Below are 26,711 nucleotides of genomic sequence, written 5' to 3'. Positions count from 1 at the left end.
GATGATTTATTGAAAGGATTGTGTTGCATGAGGAGCATCAAGGAGGAAATGTGTTTGGAGTATGGGGCTGCAGGTGAGTAGTATAAGCACAGTTTAGATGTTGGTAGGCCCGCAGGACTTCCACTCTTCTGTTTTGCCTGTAGGAAGTCAGTAAGTCAACTATCTTTAATTTTGTTGTTAATTGCCAGTTGGTCCACTAAATCCCACAGAAGAAACGTGGATTTCTTTCCCAAGGAAAGACATGACCCCAGCTCTCAGGGGATTGAGATGGCCTCCACGAATTCTGAAGCCTATAATATGCATGAACCCAGCTAACGGGAGATCGAGATGTCCTCCCCAAGTTCTGAGACCGATTTAGACAATGTCTGCCTGTACATTGCCATAAATCTTTTTCCAAGTTATGTCTAAGTCATTTACATTTACCATGTCTTTCCAACCTATCCTGTGAATGAAAACCTACTTTTCTAGTCCATTATTCTTTATGACTGGTATGTTGACCAACTTTAAAAGCATTGAATGCTACCTCAAATGAAATTTCTCAACGATCAGTTAAACAAATCCCTTCAACCATAAAATTGCTAGACTAATAAGATCTTTGTAGCTAAAATTAAGTATAATATACTCGTGTGAGGAGTAGGTTTCTCATATGTATTTTTGTATTTATTATTTTTAATTTTCTTATATACAGGCATGCAGCTTTTCTTGGGAATAAGCTTTGCAAAACTGGAATCTACCATCCACTCTGCAGGATGGCAACTGGCAGGGATACGTAGTTTTCTGGGGCAAGTCTGCCACCCTACTGCTTTTTTTTCATACTTGTCCACCATTTGCAGTATTAGTGATGTTGTGTCAGGAATGGATGAACACCAACCATGTATAATACACCAAAATGAGAACTTCTTGTTCACTGCAAAGCCCAAGACCTTTCTATGGTTTCTTCTTAACTTCATATGCCCACTGATGCCCTTTGTCCCAGTATACTGTATTGCTCCAATTCTCTCTATCCTAAATAAGTCTCTCCCACTCTTGCATGTTTAAGCCCTAGTAACTCAAAGACACTCTTGATCAGTCCTTATATTCCTTCTCAGCCTCCTTTCACTTGTTTACATCGTCATTATCAATCTTTCTTGATTCATCCTCTCTATATGTCTAAACTATTTCAACACACCGATTCGGCTTCCTCAATCAAACTCCACTTACTACTACACTTCTCTCTTACAGTCAGTCCTTATACGAGCAACACTCGTCACACCACGTATTGTCTTCAGGTATTTAATTTCCAACACATCCATCTTTACAGTAGTTTGCATTTAGGGCCTAAGACTTCCACCCACACAACATCATTCGGACAACTCCCACATTAACCATACCCATCTTTCCCCTCACAGACAGTACCCTCTTTCTCCACCAACTCCTCAGTCTTTTACCTCTATTCACCCCATAGCTCACCTCAGCTCCCATTTTTCCATCCACTTACAGGTATCTAAAACACTCCACTTCCTTCAGATTTTCCCTTTCAAACTCACACTCACAACTAAATTGTACCCAAGCTAAATCTCAAAACCTTACTATTATTCACATCAACTCTCAACATCCTCCTTTCACACACTCCCAAACTGACACCAGATGCAGAAGTTTCTCACTTTAGTCTGCTACAACAGCCCTGTCATCTACAAACAGCAAGTGACATCTTCCAATGCTCTCCCACCTCCTATCTCCAGCGTACCTTAAACACATCCCCTTCCCCTACAACTCAACATCTACTTCCCTCACCACCTCATCCATAAACAGATTAAACAGCCATAGTGACACTTGTCATAGACCCACCTTCATTTGGAACTACTCACCCTTTTCCCATCCAATGTGGAGACACACCTTACTGTACCTATAATAACTCTTCACTACATCTAGTAGCTTGCATCCCACACCGTATATTTACAGCACCTGGCACAATGCATCTCTATCAACCCTGTCATATGTTTTCTCCAGATCCATTGATACTATATACAGATCCTTCCCTCCAAATTCTCTCGCACAAAAGAAACATCTGCTCCACACAGCCTCCACTACTCCTGAAGCAACATTGCTCCTTCCAAGTCTGATGCCCCGTGCATGCTACCACCCGCTCATTCACCAATCTCCCATACAATTTTTCAAGTATACTCTGCAGATTTATACTTTTAATTCCTCCTTTATACAATGGCATTATACAAGCATTCTGTCAATCCTTAAGATCCTCTGTCCTGACAAAAAGATCAAAAGAAATCTCACCCCTTTCATTAGAATCCCATCTACTGAAGCCATTTTGCTACATTTCATCTTACACAAATCTTGCATCATATCTCTTTTCACCAAAGCATTCCTCCATACCTACATACCTCCTTATCCTAATCACTCCACATCTGCCACCCTATGACCTAACACATTCAGCATCCTTCAAAATACTTACTCCATCTCCCCTTTACCACTTACTTGCATATTGCAGCTTGTCCATCTGCTCCCATCAGTGATGCTTTTATTTGCTCCCTTGTTTTCCTTACACTATTCACTGCCTTTAAAATGTTTTCTTACCTTTCCTTAAGTTTTCTAACACCCTCTCACCCAATCTTTCATTTCCTTTCTTTTTCTGCCCCTGCACTGTCCTTGTGATCTTCCACTTTCTCATGTACATCTCCCAAAAGCTAGTACACCTTCCCTGATGGCAGCACCTATACATCTCTCCTTTCTCTTTCATGTGCCATTTAATTTCCTCATCCCATTTCTACTCAAACATCCACATCCCACATACTACACACTCTACTTCTATATAAAAGCAATGCTTCCCTTTATACATTCCATTCCCTACCCACTCCCCTAGTTCTGTTTGCTCTCTTTTCACACCAATCTTTTCCCAGTCCCTCTTGGTATCTCTTTACACAGGTTTCTTTTCCAAATTCATTCATTTCTACCACACTTTTTACATCCATGTTATCTTTTTTTATGTTTGCTGAGATGGCACGTGCTACTGAAGCCCAAGTCAGGACCATCTCGTTTACACTATATAAAGATACCCGAACCTGAGCCAGGCACCCATTTTGTTGACCAATCCCTAAGGATGGATGAACAGCTGGGTTGACTGTGGACCGACTGTCACAACTAGGATTCAAACCTATGTGCCTGACCCTGGACACCCCCTGAATGTGTCACGGTCTGGAACGCTAACCTCTACAAGCTTTCATACACATCAAGAAGTGATCGGGCATCATACCAGCTGCCTCTTTCACCACATTCACATCCAACATCCTCTCCAATGCATACTTATCAGTCAGTACATAACCAATAAGGCCCACTTACCCAATCCACACTCATCTACATTTTCTTATGAAAGCACCTTTTATTAAACCAGGTATTCCTAATCACCAGTCTTCTCAGCACAGACCTCCACTTTTCAGCACTCTACTGATACATAAAAATTATCATGAATGCATATCTTTATTAACTTAAAAGTACGGTACATCTTGTTTATAAAAGTACAGTGCATCTTATTTACTAACTGAACATTATGCCATTATAAAGAGCCATATTCAGAAAAAAGATTGTCATGGCAAAAAATCACCTCTTAATGAGATGATTTTCTGGCAATAACTAATTTCATGATACCAATTAAAAAAAAACAATGGCATATAAATAATACTTACAAAGTCTAGATAATGTTCATTTCAAATTTTCACAAAAACTTTACAGTGTGGCTGGAACTTGATAAAAGATAATACTCTAGCAGTAATTTTCATCATACAATACATTGCTGAACTTTTCATAATACAAGACACACAGTTATGTAAAAATTCTTATCAAAGTAGAACAATTTATACAAGACATAAAGTCTAACAGCACAGTCAAAATAAACCCTTACTCCAAAATTCACATGAACTTGTCTTGTCATTCTTAGGGAGACACTCCATTCCACAAATGGCTAAAATGACCTTTTATGAAACTGAAGCTGACAACTCTAAAGGTGCAAGAGCTAAGTCACTTTTGAGTGATTGTTAATGACTAAATTTCACAAATTGCATATAAGAATTTATTCCTAAACACACAGTGAGAGAAATCCTAATTTGTTTCACTGTGCTATCCTAAGTTATGATTTCATGTGAGTTAGAGTTTATATACCTTGTAAGCGTTTAAAGTTTGTACAGTACCAGAGGTAATTAAAAATCTACCTGATGTAAATAAAATATACAACTGCTTATTCTATGATTGGATTAATGTTATGTTCATGATAGGATAAATAAAGATTATGCCAATTCTTAGTTACAATGCAAAATTTATTATAAGATACACTTAAGGCATTAATTTATCATGATGAAAAAAGAGAAATACTTCAAATGTTTCATTTTTACAGCCTATCTGGAAAGGGGCAAGTGACCCTGACTCATTCGTTCCAGTTTTTCAAAGTGTTTACGAGCATTCCTTATGTTGATTAAGGTTGCTGCAGATGCTGTGGGAGAAGGGAGAATATAATAAATTTAACATTAACTTAAAACATAAGGAAAGCTTGTAAAATACCTAGTTTATTCTTTTAAGAAACTTGCCTTCTTCGATTGGGAAAATTTAGTCTTTTTTTTTTTATACATCATTGTTACCTCTGCATCTGTTCCCTATTACTTGGGGTAGATCAACTATATACAAGCTCTTAATTTACTGCTACATTTTCATAATCTATATCAAAATTACTCAGATGAACAAAAAATTCCACACTTACATAAACACTTGAGTTAAGTTAGAGTAAAATCTTAACAATCTAGCCCAACCCCCTATCCCCCACCCAACTTAACCTGATCTAACCTAACACCTATCCCCCAACCATCCTAACCTAATCTAACTTAGCTTAGAAAATGAAGGGGGAAGGGAAATCTTCAGATGATCCTGTTCTTCTCAACTTATTTCTAATGGCTCTCTATCCTGCATTCTCCTGACCTCTAATCCTATTTCATCATCACAAAACCATATAAATAAAAGTGGTGGACAGGTTGTTGAGTTGTCCTGAAAAAGGATTAGTGATTGGGAATGCATGGTTTAAAAAAAGGTGCATACATATTATTATATGGGTGAGTGGACTTGGGGTCAACAGGCTTTACTGGTTTATGTCCTATTTGACAGGTGTGCAATGGAAAGACTACTGGATGTGACTGACTGGATGCCTGACTACTTCTTAATGGGAGTGTGTGAAAGTTTGTACTGGTTTTTGGAAAAGAGGAAACGCCATGGGTAGGAAGAGGATGATGGAAGCAAATGAACGTGGCAAAGGGCTTGTGTGTGGGCATACTTGGAGTTACTGAGAGAAGACTGGCATGGGATAAGAGTAAAAAAGGACAAGGTAAAGAATGGAAGGCATTTACGTAATATGAGAAAGGGTACCAAGTGGTGGAATAAGGAAGTTAATTTGCTTGTGAAAAGAATAGAGAGGTGTATAGGAAATACCTGCAGGGAAGGAGCGCAAGTGACTGACAGATATACAAGAGAAACCACCAGGAGGTCAAGAGAAAGGTGCAGGGGCTAAAAAGGTGGCACATATGAGATAAGGCTCTGAGAGAGTACTGAGGAAACTCCTGAGAGGATAAGAGAATGTTTTGGAATGAGATGAATGGTGTAAGGAACACAAACGAACAAATGGGAGCAAATGGCAAAGTGTTGGTAAAAAAAGAGGTACAGAAGTGATAGAGTATATTGAAAGAATACTAAATGCATTAGATGTAAAGGTGGCAGATGTGGAGTACTGGGATGAACTGTCATACAGAAGATGAGATGAGATGGGGAAAGCCTTACATAAGATGAAGCATGGCAAAGCAGCTGGAGAGGATGGGATTACAGTTGAATTTCTTCAGATAGGGGCTGACAATGATTTATGATGTATGTATGACTCAAGGTAAGGAGCCTGAGGACAACCATAATATCTACATAGTGCCACTTCATATAGTAAGGAGAACAAAGAAGCATGTTTGAACTACAGAGGTATAAGTCTGTTGAATATACAGTGAAATGTCTTCTAGTTCAGAATAGTTGAGACCAAGCAGTTGCTATACCAACAATTGTTCTAGATTATATTATCATTATCACATTATCACTATACTTGATCGCCATTCCCCACATCAGCAAAGTAGCGTTAAGAACAGAGGAGTGAGCCTTAAAGGGTATATCCTCACTTCGCCAACCTCTCCGTTCCTTCTTTTGGAAAATTATAAACAGGAGGGGAGGATTTACAGCCCCCCGCTCCCTTCCCTTTTAGTTGCCGTCTAAGACTCGCAGGGAATGTGTGAGAAGTATTCTTTCTCCCCTATCCCAGGGATATACATATACATGCATGTACATATTCATACCTTCATCCATTCCAACACCACCCCACCCCACAGGAAACAGCATCGCCACCCCCTGCATCAGCAATAAAAAAAAGGCCACATTCATTCACAATCAGTCTCAAGCTGTTACATGTAATATAATGAAACCACAGCTCCCTATCCAGATCCAGGCCCCAAAGACCTTTCCATGGTTTGACCAAGAAGTTTCACATGCCCTGGTTCAGTCCACTGACAGTACTTCAACCCTAGTATACCACATAATTCAAATTCACTCTATTCCTTGCAAGCCTCTCACCCTCCTGTATGTTCAGGCCCAAATCACTGAAAATCTTTTTCACACCATCCTTCCACCTCCAGTTTGGGCTCCTGCTTCTCCTTCTTCCCTCCACCTTTGACACACATATCCTCTTTGTCAACCTTTCCCCACTCATTCTCTCCATATGTCCAAACCATTTCAACACACCCTCTTCTGCTCTCTCAACCACACTCTTTTTATTTCCACACATCTCTTACCCTTTCATTACTTACTCGATCAAACCACCTCACACCACATACTGTCCTCAAACATTTCATTTCCAACACATCCATCCTCCTATGTACAAACTTATCTATAGCCCATGCCTCACAACCATATAATATTGTTGGAACTACTATTCATTCAAACATACCCATTTTTGCTCTCTGAGATAACATTATCTCTTTTCACACATTCTTCATTGCTCCCAGAACCTTTGCCCACTCCCCTATCCTATGATTCACTTCGTACCCATGGTTCCATTTGTTACCAAGTTCACTTCCAGGTATCTAAAACACTTTACTTCCTCCAATTTTTGTCCATTCAAACTTAGATCCCAACTAACTTGTCCCTCAAATCTACTGAACCTAATAACCTTCCAAGGAATGTGAAGGTTTAGCAAACGCTATGATGGACTTATTAAACCACATCCAATGTTGAAGAGTTAACTTCATTACCACTTTCATGAAATGGATCAAGTTCAACCTGCCCCTCAAATACTTAAAAACATCACCTATTAACATCCAGTGTGCTGAAACAAAACATAAAATAATAAAAGAATATTCTAAAAATCATACAGAAATTATTCATTAAATCAGTGGCAGTGACTGGATGTCAAATGGAGATAAATCATGGAATTCTATGACCCAAACCCTACAGCCTACAAGCCTATGTGAAGCAAAGCTAAAACTAAAATAAATAATTCTAGTTATTGTGTACCTCTGGGCTAACGTAATGACCAGTACACCCAATAATGCATCATTTATTTTGGAAATAAAAAGGAAACAATTTTACAATAGAATTTGCATTTAGATGGTTACTCCCTATCAGTGTCCAAGAAAAAGTGTCAAAGAATACTTACGGATTGATGCATCTGACATAATAACCATACAGTATGTGTTAGATGTGAAGATGTCGATGAAGGCAGCAAAGTTGGAGTTCCGGACTTCCATACTCTGGAAGTGTGCTGCTAGTTTACTGCAAATAAAAAATAATTGCATATCAATATCTTAAATGTGGCATAAGTATTATTTACATCTAACCATAATATTGAGGATATAAAAAGATTTGCAAGTTAACCTGCTTTTCAATCAAACACTACAAATGTGAAAGAGAATTACCATTGCTGTTTTGTCTTGGTGTCTCTTACTTTTGTGGACTTAGGTGCATCAAAGAAAAATACTAATTTTTACAATAAAAGAGAAGATTATATCATCATACAGAAGACAAAAAGCCACATGAGGTGATGACACTGAATACACACAGTATACATTAGTTTAAAAAGGCAAAGAAGTGGCACTAAAGTTCACCAGTTATGGATACTCTACTGATGTGGCCAACCCCTAAGGAAGTTTCAGTTGGAATAGACATCAGAGATATAGATAGCCAAAAATATAAAAGGTGGTTTTGAAAAATGAAACACTGTTTTCCTTCAGTGGTTGCAGCCTTCAGCTTGGTTTGTGTTTCCTGTGCCAATCTGCAGCCTCCAGTCACCAATCATATCACCTACCAATCAACTGACTTGCTGTTCACACTGGTCACCTCATAACTCCTAAAGACAAGCATCACCTCAAGAGTGGTCACCATTTTTTAAGAGAAAAGTTTTTTGACATAGATGAGAGGTATGACTTATCTAAAAGCAACCTGGAATAATGCTTGCACAACACTACCCCAAAGAGAAACAGCTTTTCATTCTTCAAAACTTATCTTTCTCTCCAGGAAAGATCCCATCAATCATGAGCTGTGAAAGCAAACCAACATAGAGAAGGAGGGTTACAATAAGATTTTTAACAAACAGGAAAATGACAAAAAATAAAGAAAAAACTAGATGTATCCTGTGGCACATTAAAAAAAACTTTTGTCTCAAAGAAGGTAAACTTAGTGTCAGGTAAGGGTGATTCTCATTTGTTGGAGTAATTTATCTTTTAACAGTGTTATAGAAAGCCAAAACCCTCTTGTTAATCTCCTCCATGGATAGGGTTCACACACCAGCTAAAGTGGAAACAACCTTTTCTGACCACAGACTCTAACATACAATAAAGGTTGAGCTAAAAAGAACTAATCTTAAGCCAAAATGAGATGTTCCCTTCTGAGAGGGTTTTTAGGGTCCACCTAATAGTCCCTGGTGATCTCACTGAACTCTCAAGTTAAACTGTACAAAAGGCATGATGCTCCCACAAGTAGTTATTATGGGACAATCTGAAACTTAATATGGTTTCCCTTTAACTTCGAGTCTGGATGCTATGAGCCTACAACAGTCATTGCCAAAAGTGAGATGGTTCTCACATCTGGACATTTCATAGATTTCTCTAATTCTTCTCATAGCCCTAGAGGCTATCAGAAAAAGTAGTAAACATACTAAACAGTCAGTAAATTCCTCTGACTGCAGAAAATTCAGGATCTATCCCAACTCCCACTTAGGTTACAATGGAGGCCTGTAGATCTTCTCAAGGTGAAAAACCAAAGATTATTCTAAAGCCAATGAAGAGTGGTTTCTACTGGCACTTGTACAAGGTAATAGTATTAATAATTCATCTTATCTTAAAAAAGACCAAAAAAAGAATACCAAACAGACAGCTTCTGAAATTCAAAAGGATCTGAATTTTCCAGGGCAAGTGAGAACACTACCAAACTGACTGGTACTGTCCCTGGTTAAAAAAATTACATGATAGAAAAGGTTGTTTGCTCTATGTTCTCCCACTGTAATGAAGATGAGAAAACTAATGCAAGTAAGTTCCAGAACCCAGCACTTAGTGTCTGGCCGGGGTTCACTCCCTACACCCACGCATTCCCATAACTCCTTAAGAAGTGCCACCCCTTCCTTTGCTCCTGCATCTACATTGGCCTCAAACTTTACTCCTAGTACATTCCCAAAACAAACTTCCCCTTCTCCTTGAGTTCTGTTTCACTCAGAACCAGAATATTTAGGCTCCTCCCCCTAAACGTACAACCAATCTCTCCTCCTGGTTACTTCCATGCATAAACAGACATCCAAACTTGAGTCTTCTATGAGAATGAGCATTCCTTGCTTGATTCTTTCTTCTGTTTCCACTTTTAGAAAGTAAAATACAAGAAGTGAAATGTTTCCAGCCCCCTGATCCCCACCATCCCCATCCTTTTGGGTGCCTCCAAGACAAACAAGGAATGCATAGGTAATGGTAAAAGGGTAAACATGTTAGAAATGAAATGCCTGAGGACAATATGAGTTAGGATTCACAGTGTAAGAGCTAGGTGTAGTAGTGAGTTCAGTTAGACTGAGACATATGGAGAGGATTTATACATATGAAGAGAGAATAACAAAAAAAATCATGAGGCAGAAATGGAGGGATTAAGATGGAGAGAAAGACTAAGAAGGAGATGGAAGAATGAAATGAAACTTTGAGGTGCTGATTTCTAAACATTCAGAAGGGTGAGCAGTGTGCATGGGATTGAGGGAATCAAAATATTGTGGTTTTAGGGAATGACATGCTGTTAATGGGCTGAGCCACTACATTTAAAACTTCACTGTAAATCATGGAACTGGTCTGTGGGGCTTGGCTGTGGATGGTGGCTCTGGTTTTGGTACATTATACATGACTGCTTGAGGATGGATGCGTAAAAAATGAAGCAACTGTTTCATCTAATCTTGGTGCTGTACTACTATTTCTTTCTGTCACTTTCAGCACCACTGTGACTCATCACCTTCTTTGGAGGCTTCCAGCACATAATTCTGTATAATTCAAATAATGAAAAAGGTGCATAATGGAATGGTAACAGATGCCACATATCTGACAAGAACAAAAGCTCAACTAGTTGTGAAGTGATCACTTCAATGCACAGAAGATAATGAAAAATTACAACTGTACAGCAACTAAATCAAATGACTTTTACATACCTGCATGAGAGCTTGAACTGCTTGATAATGTTTGACACCTTCTCAAAACGGTTAACATCCCTGTGTGGTCTCATGCGGTAGTGAGATATGACCAGGAAAGTTGCCCTCTCAAATAACAACACTTCATCTGCATCAATGATGTTGGCAAAGTCCCTCAAGTTTTGCTCCAACTCTTTCACATTAGGAATGAGTTCATAGACTATACTGGACCAAGCCTGCAAGAGTACATGCTAAGTTAGAACTTCCCAAATCAAGTCTGAATCATTCAAAGAAGAATCACATGTAGCAAACTGATATACTACGAGGTTTTAAAACTAATACCAATCATAATCATTCAACACCTTCACAATTGTATGAAAATAATTCCAATACAATCTTACCTCAGTATGCTTTGTACTCAGTTCCTTACAGCAGTGCTTGACCCCTCCCACCCAAACCATTTCATAACCACTCATCAACCACTAAGAATAAATAAAAACATCAGCATCCTGTACTAAAATATGCCCCTTCCCCAGAAAAACAATAAACTGATAAAACTCATACATACCATAATGATACGGCAAACACTGTCCATCTAACCCAGTCCTAAAATCCACTCCAACAGACAAACACCCATCTAAAACTACTTTCCCTTGACATTTTTGAGTTATACTTTTCTTTTGTCACTGTCCTTGACACCAACCATCTTTCCAACACCATAAACCCTGATTCAGCATATCACAAAACCCCTCACCCCCAGGATGCAATGTCAATAATGAAGATTGATACACATGCTCCTCAACTGTCCAGCAGTCACCACAGGTCCTGTAGATTTGCAGTCTGCATGTTGAGGTTTGGGTTATATTGGCTTCTATACTTGTTGGCCTGGTTGGTTATGCTGATAAAAGTGTGAGATGGCTTGATAGGAAGATGGGAAATGACATATGATGAAGTTCTAAAGCTTGAATTCAATAAAATGTGTGAATGCTGATCAGTGTGTTTCCCTGTAGTTCATATGTCTTTTTGGTGGCTTTGTGCATTGGGTGGGTAAGATGAAGTTTTATATGAATGTGTAAGTGGTCCAAAGACAATTCATACACTGTAGTACAGTCCATGTGGACCTTCTGTGTGTAGTGATAGTGTGCAAGAAGAATATTTGGTGAGGATGGCTAACTGGCTACTCCTCCAGCAGTAGAAATACAGTGCTCAGCTACACCTCCAACAGTGCTCTCATACAGCTTTTGGTTATGCCTCAAACAACACTCCCCCTTCTACTGCGCCACTTATACGCTTCTAGTTAATTATCAGTTCATTCAACTTTTACGTAATGTTGCACGTGATTTAATTTTGTTGTGTAGTTAAGAGAGGAACAGCTTTCTAGAGGAGTTCCTTTCCAGGAAAAAACTGAAGAAACATGGTGTGAAGATACACAAACCCCATACCAAATCACATTAGATGCCTAAAAGGACCTGTTTTGAACAGGATATGAAGGTTTTCTAGATCCTCTCTGGACTTATACAATATGCATTCAGATTCAGGATACTTTTGGCTACATCTTTAGCCCTAATGCATTAATCAATTTTCATGGCAATAGCACACCTTCAGTAATTCAGCTCTCAATTATCCTATTGTCAGTGTTTATCAATTTCCTGATTCTAGGCATAATTAAATGTATTTGTGCTACAAGATCACCTTCGAAGATGCTAACTGGTCATTGGTCCCAGACTATCTCTAACCTGGGATTAGTGTGTGTGCTGTTTAGGAGGGTATATTGGGCAGTCTCCCCACATAGACATCCAGCATCACTACACTTTATGACCTGTGGTCCCATCCAGTGAATGTGGCCAGCTTCCTGAAAGCTTTGGGTCCGGAGGAAGAAGAAAGTAGCTTCCAGGCCAGAAGGGTAATTCCATGCTTACTTCCTGCCCCACCCTTCTATCTTTCTGAGGCACCTGCAGTATTAAGGAAGCTGGCTATATCTACCTGCTGGGACTATAAGTCATACAGTCTAATGAAGCTGTGTGTATGTCTATATGCAGAGTGTCTTGGTTATGGCAGGTGCATTGTGGGCATGAAGGGTCTTGGGATATGCTGAAATGGTTTGTGTAGTGTTGTAGGCATGGGTGATGTGCAGAGCACATATTTGAGAGAGTGACTTGTGCCTGTCTAGGGAGTGTGGTTTCTGATGGGTGTATGTTTTGTAGATTAAAGTTTACGACTAAGTTGGATAGTTGGCTTCATAGTGCTTGTTGGGTTATTTCAGTGTGTAAGTGTTTATTGGGGGTGGGAGTCTCTGGACAGAGATCACTGAAGTGAGATGAGGGATACGCTTTTTATTTCTACATGAAGGTTGGTGTTTAGATATAAAGTGGCCTTGGTTTATATCAAGGGAGTGTGTTTTGATGGGTATATCACTTGCAGGTTAGAGTTTAAGACTGAGTTGGGTGGTTGGCTGTATAGTGCTTGCTGGGTTATCTCAGTGTGTAGGTATTATGTCTACCTCAGTGACCTTCCCTCGTGTTTTCAAGGACCGGCAGTGGAGCGCGGGATGCTGCAAGAACCTCAGCGCTCCACGGCTCTGGCCCGTGACTAGGTGCAGCTGACTTTATTGGGAGGAAAAGTCTCACCTATCCCTGGGGATAGGGGAGAAAGAATACTTCCCATGCATTCCTCACATGTCGTAGAAGGCAACTAAAGGGGACGGGAGTGGGGGGGCTAGAAACCCTCCCCTCCTTGTATTTTAACTTTCTAAATGGGGAAACAGAAGAGGAGTCATGCTGGGAGTGCTCATCCTCCTCGAAGGCTCAGACTAGGGTGTCTAAATGTGTGTGGATGTAACCAAGATGAGAAAAAAGGAGAGATAGGTAGTATGTTTGAGGAAAGGAACCTCAATATTTTGGCTCTGAGTGAAATGAAGCTCAAGGGTAAAGGGGAAGAGTGGTTTGGGAATGTCTAAGGAGTAAAGTCAGGGGTTAGTGAGAGGATGAGAGCAAGGAAAGAAGTAGCACTACTCCTGAAACAAGAGTGGTGGGAGTATGTGATAAGAGTGTGAGAAAGTAAACTCTAGATTGATATGGGTAAAACTGAAAGTGGATGGAGAGAGATGGGTGATTATTGGTGCATATGCACCTGGGCATGAGAAGAAAGATCATGAGAGGCAAGTGTGTTGGGAGCAGCTGAGTGAGTGTGTTAGTAGTTTTGATGCATGAGACCGGGTTATAGTGATGGGTGATTTGAATGCAAAGGTGAGTAATGTGGCAGTTGAGGGAATAATTGGTATACATGGGGTGTTCAGTGTTGTAAATGGAAATGGTGAAGAGCTTGTAGATTTATGTGCTGAAAAAGGACTGGTGATTGGGAATACCTGGTTTAAAAAGGGAGATATACATAAGTATACGTATGTAAGAAGAAAAGATGGCCAGAGCAGTATTGGATTATGTGTTAATAGATAGGCACACAAAAGAGAGACTTTTGGATGTTAATGTGCTGAGAGGTGCAACTGGAGGGATGTCTCATCATTATCTTGTGGAGGTGAAGGTGAAGATTTGTAGAGGTTTTCAGAAAAGAAGAGAGAATGTTGGGGTGAAGAGAGTGGTGAGAGTAAGTGAGCTTGGGAAGGAGACTTGTGTGAGGAAGTACCAGGAAAGACTGAGTACAGAATGGAGAAAGATGAGAACAAAGGACGTAAGGGGAGTGGGGGAGGAATGGGATGTATTTAGGGAAGCAGTGATGGCTTGTGCAAAAGATGCTTGTGGCATGAGAAGCATGGGAGGTGGGCAGCTCAGAAAGGGTAGTGAGTATTGGGATGAAGAAATAAGATTATTAGTGAAAGAGAAGAGAGAGGCATTTGGACGATTTTTGCAGGGAAATAATGCAAATGACTGGGAAATGTATAAAAGAAAGAGGCAGGAGGTCAAGAGAAAGGTGCAAGACGCAAAAAAGAGGGCAAATAAAGGTGGGGTGAGAGAGTATCATTAAATTTTAGAGAATAAAATGATGTTTTGGAAGGAGGTAAATAAAGTGCGTAAGACAAGGGAACAAATGGGAACATCAGTGAAGGGGGCTAATGGGGAGGTGATAACAAGTAGTGGTGATGTAAGAAGGAGATGTATGTATGATGTATGTATGGCTCATGGTGAGGTGCCTGAGGACTGGCAGAATACTTGCATAGTGCCATTGTACAAAGGCAAAGGGGATAAAAGTGAGTGCTGAAATTACAGATGTATAAATTTGTTAAGCATTCCTAGGAAATTATGTGGGAGGGTATTGAATGAGAGGGTGAAGACATGTACAGAGCATCAGATTGGGGAAGAGCAGTGTGGTTTCAGAAGTAGTAGAGGATGTGTGGATCAGGTGTTTGCTTTGAAGAATGTATGTGAGAAATACTTAGAAAAGCAAATGGATTTGTATGTAGCATTTATGGATCTCGAGAAGGCATATGATAAGAGTTGATAGAGATGCTCTGTGGAAGGTATTAAGAATATATGGTGTGGGAGGTAAGTTGTTAGAAGCAGTGAAAAGTTTTTATCAAGGATGTAAGGCATGTGTACGAGTAGGAACAGAGGAAAGCAATTGGTTCTCAGTGAATGTTGGTTTGCGGCAGGGGTGCGTGATGTCTCCATGGTTGTTTAATTTGTTTATGGATGGGGTTGTTAGGGAGATGAATGCAAGAGTTTTGGAAAGAGGGGCAAGTACAGTCTGTTGTGGACGAGAGAGCTTGGGAGGTAAGTCAGTTGTTGTTCGCTGATGATACAGCGCTGATGCCTGATTTGGGTGAGGAACTGCAGAAGCTGGTGACTGAGTTTGGTAAAGTGTGTGAGAGAAGAAACCTGAGAGTAAATATGAATAAGAGCAAGGTTATTAGGTACAGTAGGGTTGAGGGTCAAGTCAATTGGGAGGTAAGTTTAAATGGAGAAAAACTGGAGGAAGTGAAGTGTTTTAGATATCTGGGAGTGGATTTGGCAGCGGATAGAACCATGGAAGTGGAAGTGAATCATTAGGTAGGGGAGGGGGCGAAAGTTCTGGGAGCACTGAAAAATGTGTGGAAGTTGAGAACATTATCTTGGAAAGCAAAAATGCGTATGTTTGAAGGAATAGTGGTTCCAACAATGTTATATGGTTGTGAGGCATGGGCTATAGATAGAGTTGTGTGGAGGAGGGTGGATGTGCTGGAAATGAGATGTTTGAGGACAATATGTGGTGTGAGGTGGTTTGATGGAGTAACTAATGAAAGGGTAAGAGAAATATGTGGTAGTAAAACGAGTGTAGTTAAGAGAGCAGAAGAGGGTGTTTTGAAAGGGTTTGGTCACATAGGGAGAATGAGTGAGGAAAGATTGACCAAGAGGATATATGTGTCAGAAGTGGAGGAAACGAGGAGAAGTGGGAGACCAAATTGGAGGTGAAAAGATGGAGTGAAAAAGATTTTGAGTGACCGGGGCCTGAACATGCAGGAGGGTGAAAGGCATCCAAGGAATAGAGTGAATTGGAATGATGTGGTATACCGGGGTCGACGTGCTGTCAATGGATTGAACCAGGGCATGTGAAGCATCTGGGGTAAACCATGGAAAGTTTTGTGGGGCCTGGATGTGGAAAGGGAGCTGTGGTTTCGGTGGATTATACATGACAGCTAGAGACTGAGTGTGAACGAACGTGGCCTTTGTTGTCTTTTCCTAGTGCTGCCTTGCGCACATGCAGGGGAAGGGTTTTCATTTCATGTGTGGTGAGGTGGCGACAGGAATGAATAAGGGCAGAGAGTATGAATTATGTACATGAGTATATATGTATATGTCTGTGTGTGTGTATATATATATATATATATATATATATATGTATACATTGAGATGTATAGGTATGTATATGTGCGTGTGTGGACGTGAATGTATATACATGTGTATGTGGGTGGGTTGGGCTATTCTTTCGTCTGTTTCCTTGGGCTACCTCGCTAACGCGGGACACAACGACAAAGTATAATAAAAAAAAATGTATTTTGTTGGGGGTTGGGGGATCTCTGAGTAGAAGTTACTGAATTGAGAGTCAGGGATAAGCTTTTTATTTCTACTTGGGGTTTGGTGGTTACATATAGAGTGGTTTGGGTGAGAAGGGTCTGGTGCCACAGCCCAAAAATGAAAGCTGTTATGTTGAAGAGGGACTATATTGGCAGGATTTTTGTTTCATTGTGTAGGTGTTAATGTTTGTGGTTGCTAGGCAGCCAGTGATTACTCTCAGTGCACTATTTTGTATGGTTTGCAGCTTGGTTATATTTGCTTTAGATAGAATGGAAGATAAGGCAGGTGAAGCATAGTTTAAAGTGGAATGAATGAAATGTTTGTAAAGGAGGATGAAATTTTTGTCTAGTCCAAATCATGTGCCAGTTAGCATTCTAGGGGTACTTAATTTGAGTGTTGCTTTTGTGTTGATATTATTGGTGTGGGTAGTGAAGGTAATGTGTGTCATTTGGGATGCCAAGAAAGGCAGGTGTTTTCTTAAGTGGGAGTGACTATCTGTTCTAGCACCAAGGAAATCTGGACTCCTTGGGAGAGACACTCTTTGACAACACTGTACTCCCATTGATATGGCCTTGTTAAGGCTGACTTTTCACTTGTGGTGTACCCAACAGCAAGCAAAGACCAGTAATAAACATACACAAATACATTATATATATTATATATATTTTGCTTTGTCGGTCTCACGTGTTTGCGAGGTAGCGCAAGGAAACAGACAAAAGAAATGGCCCAACCCACCCCCATACACATGTATATACATACACATCCACACACGCAAATATACGTACCCATACATCTCAATGTACACATATATATACACAAACAGAGACATACATATATACACATGCACACAATTCACGCTGTCTGCCTTTATTCATTCCCATCGCCACCTCGCCACACATGGAATAACATCCCCCTCCCCCCTCATGTGTGTGAGGTAGCACTAGGAAAAGACAACAAAGGCCACACTCGTTCACACTCAGTCTCTAGCTGTCATGCAATAATGCCCAAAACCACAGCTCCCTTTCCACATCCAGGCCCCACAGAACTTTCCATGTTTTACCCCAGACGTTTCACATGCCCTGATTCAATCCATTGACAGCACATTGACCCCGGTATACCACACTGATCCAATTCACTCTATTCCTTGCCTGCCTTTCACCCTCCTGCATGTTCAGGCCCCGATCACTCAAAATCTTTTTCACTCCATCTTTCCACCTCCAATTTGGTCTCCCACTTCTCCTCATTCCCTCCACCTCCGACACATATATCCTCTTGGTCAATCTTTCCTTACTCATTCTCTCCATGTGCCCAAACCATTTCAAAACACCCTCTTCTGCTCTCTTAACCACGCTATTTTTATTTCCACACATCTCTCTTACCCTTACATTACTTACTCGATCAAACCACCTCACATCACATGTTGTCCTCAAACATCTCATTTCCAGCACATCCACCCCCCTCCACACAACTCTATCCATAGCCCACACCTCGCAACCATACAACATTGTTGGAACCACTATTCCTTCAAACATACGCATTTTTGCTTTCCGAGATAATGTTCTCGACTTCCACACATTCTTCAACACTCCCAGGATTTTCGCCCCCTCCCCCACCCAATGACTCACTTCCGCTTCCATGGTTCCATCTGCTGCCAGATCCACTCCTAGATATCTAAAACACTTTACTTCCTCCAGTTTTTCTCCATTCAAACTTACCTCCCAATTGACTTGACCCTCAACCCTACTGTACCTAATAACCTTGCTCTTATTCACATTTACTCTTAACTTTCCTCTTTCACACACTTTACCAAATTCAGTCACCAGCTTCTGCAGTTTCTCACATGAATCAGCCACCAGCGCTGTATCATCAGCGAACAACAACTGACTCACTTCCCAAGCTCTCTCATCCACAACAGACTGCATACTTGCCCCTCTTTCCAAAACTCTTGCATTCACCTCCCTAACAACCCCATCCATAAACAAATTAAACAACCATGGAGACATCACACACCCCTGCCGCAAACCTACATTCACTGAGAACCAATCACTTTCCTCTCTTCCTACACGTACACATGCCTTACATCCTCGATAAAAACTTTTCACTGCTTCTAACAACCTGCCTCCCACACCATATATTCTTAATACCTTCCACAGAGCATCTCTGTCAACTCTATCATATGCCTTCTCCAGATCCATAAATGCTACATACAAATCCATTTGCTTTTCTAAGTATTTCTCACATACATTCTTCAAAGCAAACACCTGATCCACACATCCTCAACCACTTCTGAAACCACACTGCTCTTACCCAATCTGATGCTCTGTACATGCCTTCACTCTCTCAAATACCCTCCCATATAATTTACCAGGAATACTCAACAAACTTATACCTTTGTAATTTGAGCACTCACTGTTATCCCCTTTGCCTTTGTACAATGGCACTATGCAAGCATTCCGCCAATCCTCAGGCACCTCACCATGAATCATACATTCATTAAATAACCTTACCAACCAGTCAACAATACAGTCACCCCTTTTTCAATAAATTCCATTGCAATACCATTGCCGGCTTTCATCTTCTGCAAAGCTTTTACTACCTCTTCTCTGTTTACCAAATCATTTTCCCTAACCCTCTCACTTTGCACACCACCTCGACCAAAACACCCTATATCTGCCATTCTGTCATCAAACACATTCAACAAACCTTCAAAATACTCACTCCATCTCCTTCTCACATCACCACTACTTGTTATCACCTCCCCATTTGCCCCCTTCACTGAAGTTCCCATTTGCTCCCTTGTCTTACGCACTTTATTTACCTCCTTCCAAAACATCTTTTTATTCTCCCCAAAATTTAATGATATTCTCTCACCCCAACTCTCATTTGCCCTCTTTTTCACCTCTTGCACATTCCTCTTGACCTCCTGCCTCTTTCTTTTATACCTCTCCCACTCATTGCATTTTTTCCCTGCAAAAATCGTCCAAATGCCTCTCTCTTCTCTTTCACTAGTAATCTTACTTCTTCATCCCACCACTCACTACCCATTCTAATCAACCCACCTCCCACGCTTCTCATGCCACAAGCATCTTTTGCACAAGCCATCACTGCTTCCCTAAATACATCCCATTCCTCCCCCACTCCCCTTACCTACTTTGTTCTCACCTTTTTCCATTCTGTACTCAGCCTCCTGGTACTTCCTCACACAAGTCTCCTTCCCAAGCTCACTTACTGTCACCACTCTCTTCACCCCAACATTCTGTCTTCTTTTCTGAAAACCCATACAAATCTTCACCTTAGCCTCCACAAGATAATGATCAGACATCCCTCCAGTTGCACCTCTCAGCACATTCACATCCAAAAGTCTCTCTCGCGCGCCTATCAATGAACACATAATCCAGTAACGCTCTCTGGCCATCTCTCCTACTTACATACGTATACTTATGTATATCTTGCTTTTTAAACCAGGTATTCCCAATCATCAGTCCTTTTTTAGCGCATAAATCTACAAGCTCTTCACCATTTCCATTTACAACACTGAACACTCTATGTATACCAATTATTCCCTCAACTGCCACATTACTCACCTTTGCACTCAAATCACCCATCACTATAACCCGGTCTCGTGCATCAAAACCACTAACAAACTCACTCAGCTGCTCCTAAAACACTTGCCTCTCATGATCTTTCTTCTCATGCCCAGGTGCATATGCACCAATAATCACCCATCTCTCTCCATCAACTTTCAGTTTTACCCATATCAATCTAGAATTTACTTTCTTACACTCTATCACATACTCCCACAACTCCTGATTCAGGAGTAGTGCTACTCCTTCCCTTGCTCTTGTCCTCTCACTAACCCCTGACTTTACTCCCAAGACATTCCCAAACCATTCTTCCCCTTTACCCTTGAGCTTCGTTTCACTCAGAGCCAAAACATCCAGGGTCCTTTCCTCAAACATACTACCTATCTCTCCTTTTTTCTCATCTTGGTTACATCCACACATATTTAGACACCCCAATCTGAGCCTCTGAGGAAGATGAGCACTCCCCGCGTGACTCCTTCTCCTGTTTCCCCTTTTAGAAAGTTAAAATACAAAGAGGGAAGGGTTTCTAGCCCCCCACTCCCGTCTCCTTTAGTCGCCTTCTACGACATGTGAGGAATGCGTGGAAAGTATTGTTTCTCCCCTATCCCCAGGGATAGGAGAGATGGCCAGAAAGCATTATTGGATTACGTGTTAATTGATAGGCGCGCGAAAGAGAGACTTTTGGATGTTAATGTGCTGAGAGGTGCAACTGGAGGAATGTCTGATCATTATCTTGTGGAGGCGAAGGTGAAGATTTGTAGGGGTTTTCAGAAAAGAAGAGAGAATGTTGGCGTGAAGAGAGTGGTGAGAGTAAGTGAGCTTGGGAAGGAGACTTGTATGAGGAAGTACCATGAGAGACTGAGTACAGAATGGAAAAAGGTGAGAACATAGGAGGTAAGGGGAGTGGGGGAGGAATGGGATGTATTTAGGGAAGCAGTGATGGCTTGCACAAAAGATGCTTGTGGTATGAGAAGCGTGGGAGGTGAGTTGCTTAGAAAGGGTAGTGAGTGGTGGGATGAAGAAATAAGATTATTAGTGAAAGAGAAGAGAGAGGCATTTGGACAATTTTTGCAGAGAAAAAATGCAAATGAGTGGGAGACGTATAAAAGAAAGAGGCAGGAGGTCAAGAGAAAGGTGCAAGAGGTGAAAAAGAGGGCAAATGAGAGTTGGGGTGAGAGAGTATCATTAAATTTTAGGGAGAATAAAAAGATGTTTTCGAAGGTGGTAAACAAAGTTCGTAAGACAAGGGAGCAAATGGGAACTTCAGTGAAGGGGGCTAATGGGGAGGTGATAACAAGTAATGGTGATGTGAGAAGGAGATGGAGTGAGAATTTTGAAGGTTTATTGAATGTGTTAGATAATAGAGTGGGAGATATAGGGTGTTTTGGTCGAGGTGGTGTGCAAAGTGAGAGGGTTAGGGAAAATGATTTAGTAAACAGAGAAAAGCTTTAGGGAAGATGAAAGCTGGCAAGGCAGCGGGTTTGGATGATATTGCAGCAGAATTGATTAAAAAAGGGGGTGACTGTATTGTTGACTGGTTGGTGAGGTTATTCAATGTATGTATGTCTCATGGAGAGGTGCCCGAGGATTGGCGGAATGCTTGTATAGTGCCACTGTACAAAGGCAAAGGGGATAAAAGTGAGTGCTCAAATTACAGAGGTATAAGTCTGTTGAGTATTCCTGGGAAATTGTATGGGAGGGGTATTGATTGAGAGAGTGAAGGCATGTAAAGAGCGTCAGACTGGGGAAGAGCAGTGTGGATTCAGAAGTGGTAGAGGATGTGTGGATCAGGTGTTTGCTTTGAAGAATGTATGTGAGAAATACTTAGAAAAGCAAATGGATTTGTATGTGGCATTTATGGATCTGGAGAAGGCATACGATAAAGTTGATAGAGATGCTCTGTGGAAGGTATTAAGAATATATGGTGTGGGAGGCAAGCTGTTAGAAGCAGTGAAAAGATTTTATGAAGGATGTAAGGCAGGTGTATGTGTAGGAAGAGAGGAAAGTGATTGGTTCTCAGTGAATGTAGGTTTGTGGCAGGGGTGTGTGATGTCTCCATGGTTGTTTAATTTGCTTATGGATGGGGTTGTTAGAGAGGTAAATGCAAGAGTTTTGGAAAGAGGGGCAAGTATGCAGTCTGTTATAGATGAGAGAGCTTGGGAAGCGAGTCAGTTGTTGTCGCTGATGATACAGCGCTGGTGGCTGATTCGTGTGAGAAATTGCAGAAGCTGGTGACTGAGTTTGGTAAAGTGTGTGAAAGAAGAAAGGTGAGAGTAAATGTGAATAAGAGCAAGGTTATTAGGTACAGTAGGGTTGAGGGACAAGTCAACTGGGAGGTAAGTTTGAATGGAGAAAAGCTGGAGGAGGAGAAGTGTTTTAGATATCTGGGAGTGGATTTGGCAGCGGATGGAACCATGGGAGCGGAAGTGATTCATAGGGTGGGGGAAGGGGCGAAAGTTCTGGGAGCGTTGAAGGATGTGTGGAAGTCGAGAACATTATCTCCGAAAGCAAAAATGGGTATGTTTGAAGGAATAGTGGTTCCAACAATGTTATATGGTTGCGAGGCGTGGGCTATGGATAGAGTTGTGCGGAGGAGGGTGGATGTGCTGGAAAGGAGATGTTTGAGGACAATATGTGTGTGAGATGGTTTGATTAAGTAATAATAGGGTAAGAGAGATGTGTGGTAATAAAAAGAGTGTGGTTGAGAGAGCAGAAGAGGGTGTTTTGAAATGGTTTGCTCACATGGAGAGAATGAGTGAGGAAAGATTGACAAAGAGGATACATGTGTCAGAGGTGGAGGGAACGAGGAGAAGTGGGAGACCAAATTGGAGGTGGAAAGATGGAGTGAAAAAGATCTTGAGTGATCGGGGCCTGAACCTGCAGGAGGGTGAAAGGCGTGCAAGGAATAGAGTGAATTGGAACGATGTGGTATACCAGGGTCGACGTGCTGTCATGGATTGAACCAGGGCATGTGAAGCGTCTTGGGTAAACCATGGAAATTTGTGTGGGGCCTGGATGTGGAAAGGGAGCTGTGGTTTCGGTGCATTATTACATGACAGCTAGAGAATGAGTGTGAGCGAATGTGGCCTTTGTTGTCTTTTCTTAGTGCTACCTCGTGCACATTTGGGGGGAGAAGGTTTTCATTTCATGTGTGGCGGGGTGGCGATGGGAATGAATAAGGGCAGACAGTATGAATTATGTACATGTGTATATATGTATATGTCTGTGTGTGTATATATATGTATACATTGAGATGTATAGGTATGTATATTTGTGTGTGTGGATATGTATGTATATACATATGTATGTGGGTGGGTTGGGCCATTTCTTTTGTCTGTTTCCTTGCGCTACCTCACTAACACGGGAGACAGCGACAAAGCAAAATCAATAAAAAATAAATAAATAAATATTATATATTTATTTTGCTAGGAAAAGACAACAAAGGCCACATTCGTTCACACTCAGTCTCTAGCTGTCATGTAATAATGCACCGAAACCAAAGCTCCCTTTCCACATCCAGGCCCCACAGAACTTTCCATGGTTTATCCCAGACGCTTCACATGCCCTGGTTCAATCCATTGACAGCACGTCGACCCCAATATACCACATCGTTCCAACTCACTCTATTCCTTGCCCTCCTTTCACCCTCCTCCATGTTCAGGCCCCGATCACTCAAAATCTCTTTCACTCCATCTTTCCACCTCCATTTGGTCTCCCACTTCTCGTTCCCTCCACCTCTGACACATATATCCTCTTGGTCAATCTTTCCTCACTCATTCTCTCCATGTGACCAAACCATTTCAAAACACCCTCTTCTGCTCTCTCAACCACACTCTTTTTATTACCACACATCTCTCTTACCCTATAATTACTTACTCAATCAAACCACCTCACACCACATATTGTCCTCAAACATCTCATTTCCAGCACATCCACTCTCCTCCGCCCAACTCTATCTATAGCCCACGCCTCACAACCATATAACATTGTTGGAACCACTATTCCTTCAAACATACCCATTTTTGATTTCCGAGATAATGTTCTCGACTTCCACACATTCTTCAACGCTCCCAGAACTTTCGCCCCCTCCCCCACCCTATGATTCACTTCCACTTCCACGGTTCCATCCGCTGCCAAATCCACTCCCAGCTATCTAAAACACTTCACTTCCTCCAGTTTTTCTCCATTCAAACTTACCTCCCAATTGACTTGTCCCTCAACCCTACTGTACCTAATAACCTTGCTCTTATTCACATTTACTCTCAGCTTTCTTCTTTCACAACCATACAACACTGTTGGATTACTATTCCTTCAAACTAACCCATTTTTGTCCTCCAAGATAATGTTCTCTCCTTCCACACATTCTTCATCCCTCCCAGAACCTCCTCCCCCCTGCTCCTTCCCACCCCACCCTGTGACTCACTTCTGCTTCCATCTGCTACTAAGTCCACTCCCACATATCTAAAGCACTTCACTTCATCCAACTTTTCTCCATTCAAACTCACATCCCAATTAACCTGTCCCTCAACTCTACTGAACCCAATAACCTTGTTCTTATTCACAATTACTCTCAAATTTCTCCTTTCACACACTTTTCCAACCTCAGACACCAACCTCTGCAGTTTCTCACTTGAATCAGCCACCAGAGGTGTAACATCGGCGAACAACGACTGACTCAATTCATAGGCCCTTTCATCCCAACAGACTGCATACTCACCCCTCTCTCCAAAACTCTTGCATTTACCTCCTTAACTACCCTATCCATAAACAAATTAAACACCCATGGGAACAACACACACCCCTGCTGCAGACTGACATTCACTGGGAACCAATCACTCTCCTCTCTTCCTACTTGCACAAATGCCTTGCATCCTTGGTAAAAACTTTTCACTGCTTCTAAAACTTACCTCCCACACTATATACTCTTAAAACCTTCCACAAAGCATCTCTGTCATCCCTATCATATGCCTTCTCGAGATCCATAAATGCTACATACAAATACATCTGTTATTCTAAGTATTTTTCACATACATTCTTCAAAGTAACTGCCTGATCCACACATCCTGTACCACTTCTAAAACCATGTTGCTCTTCCCCAATCTGATGCTCTGTACATACCTTCACTGTATCATTGATTGGTTTACTATTAGTAGGGATCGTCAATGTGTGTATGGATCATGATGAGGTGCCTGAGGATTGGCAAAATGCATGCACTGTGTCAACATACAAAGGTATGTGGGACAAAATTGAGTGTTCAAATTAAAGGGGTATAAGTCTGTTATGTGTAGTCAGCAAATTGTAAGGAAGAGTTGTGTTTGAAAAAAAGTTGGCATGCTTAGAGCATCAGACTGGGGAACAAGAGTCTGGTTTCAGGAGTGGCAGAGGATGTGTAGATCATATGGTTGCTTTGGAAAATAGGAAAGAAATACTTATGAGAAACAAAAGGATTTGTATGTGGTAATTATGGATCTGAAGAGAGCATAGGGGAGGGATGATAGAGATGCTCTGTGAAAGGTGCTGTGATTACGTGGTATGTGAGGAAAGCTTTTAGCTGCAGTAAGTTTTTATCAAGAGTAAGGTGTATGTGTGTGAGCAGGCCAAGAGGAGGGTGAGTGGTTCCAGGCAAAGGTGGGTCTATGGCAGGATGTGTGATGTCACCATGGCTGTTCAATCTGTTAATGGAAGGGGTGGTGATGGAGATGAATGTAAGGGTCTTGGAGATGGAGATGAATGTAAAGGTCTTGGAGAGAGGAACAGGCATGCAGTCTGCTAATGGTGGAGGTTCCTGGGAGGTGTATCAATTGATGTTTGCTATTGATGGGGCACTGATGACAAATCTGAGTGAGAAACTACAGAAACTGGTGTCTAAGTTTGGGAGAGTGTGTGAAAGGAAAAAGTTGAGAAAAGAGCGATTCTTATTCAAATCCTCTACAATATATTGACTCTTCCTGTATGACCTTCCATCTCTTCCAAGAGACTTAAGTGGCATTTGTTTCATAAGCAGATGATGTCACAATCACATCACAACACCCTGGCATTACCAAAACATTAGTAAGCAAACAAAATAACATCACACCATAAGAATATGGTCTCAACCAAAAAGAATCTCTGTCATCACAGAAGTGTACCATCACCCTTTCAATCCCTGACATAAATGAATCCAATTTACACCCTCCTGTCAATCTGAGTGGTCAACCATCTCCACTGAACAACTTCAATCATACAATGACATCATATATAAGGCACATGTGACATTCACACCACTCACTACAAACATCAAGAAGAAGTCCATAATCAAAATGAATACTCTCAGAACACTACTGGTAACAGATTTGGACAAGAAAAAGAAACCCTTAGTATTCCCTGCTGCCCACCACCTGCAAAGTCTACATAAAAACCTCAATATCTCTTTTATATGAG

The 26,711-nt window shown here is 41.1% G+C and overlaps 1 protein-coding gene across 1 annotated transcript in view; it reads right to left on the bottom strand.

Annotated features, from left to right (window-relative positions):
- Positions 1-3,452: 3,452 nt before the first annotated feature.
- RagA-B (Ras-related GTP binding A/B) overlaps positions 3,453-26,711 on the bottom strand; it is a 32,962-nt gene continuing 9,703 nt past the window's right edge. The window contains exons 2-4 of the mRNA XM_071670190.1: positions 10,724-10,953; positions 7,712-7,827; positions 3,453-4,477 (exon numbers count right to left, since the gene is read on the bottom strand). Coding sequence (XP_071526291.1) covers positions 4,383-4,477; positions 7,712-7,827; positions 10,724-10,953 — 441 coding nt within the window. The 3' untranslated portion in view covers positions 3,453-4,382. The remainder of the gene's footprint in view (positions 4,478-7,711; positions 7,828-10,723; positions 10,954-26,711) is intronic.

Source organism: Panulirus ornatus, chromosome 14 (genome assembly GCF_036320965.1).
Source record: "Panulirus ornatus isolate Po-2019 chromosome 14, ASM3632096v1, whole genome shotgun sequence".
Classification (NCBI taxonomy): Eukaryota; Metazoa; Arthropoda; class Malacostraca; order Decapoda; family Palinuridae; genus Panulirus; species Panulirus ornatus.
Note: the sequence above shows the minus strand (reverse complement) of the source record. Positions and strands in the feature narration are given on the sequence as shown.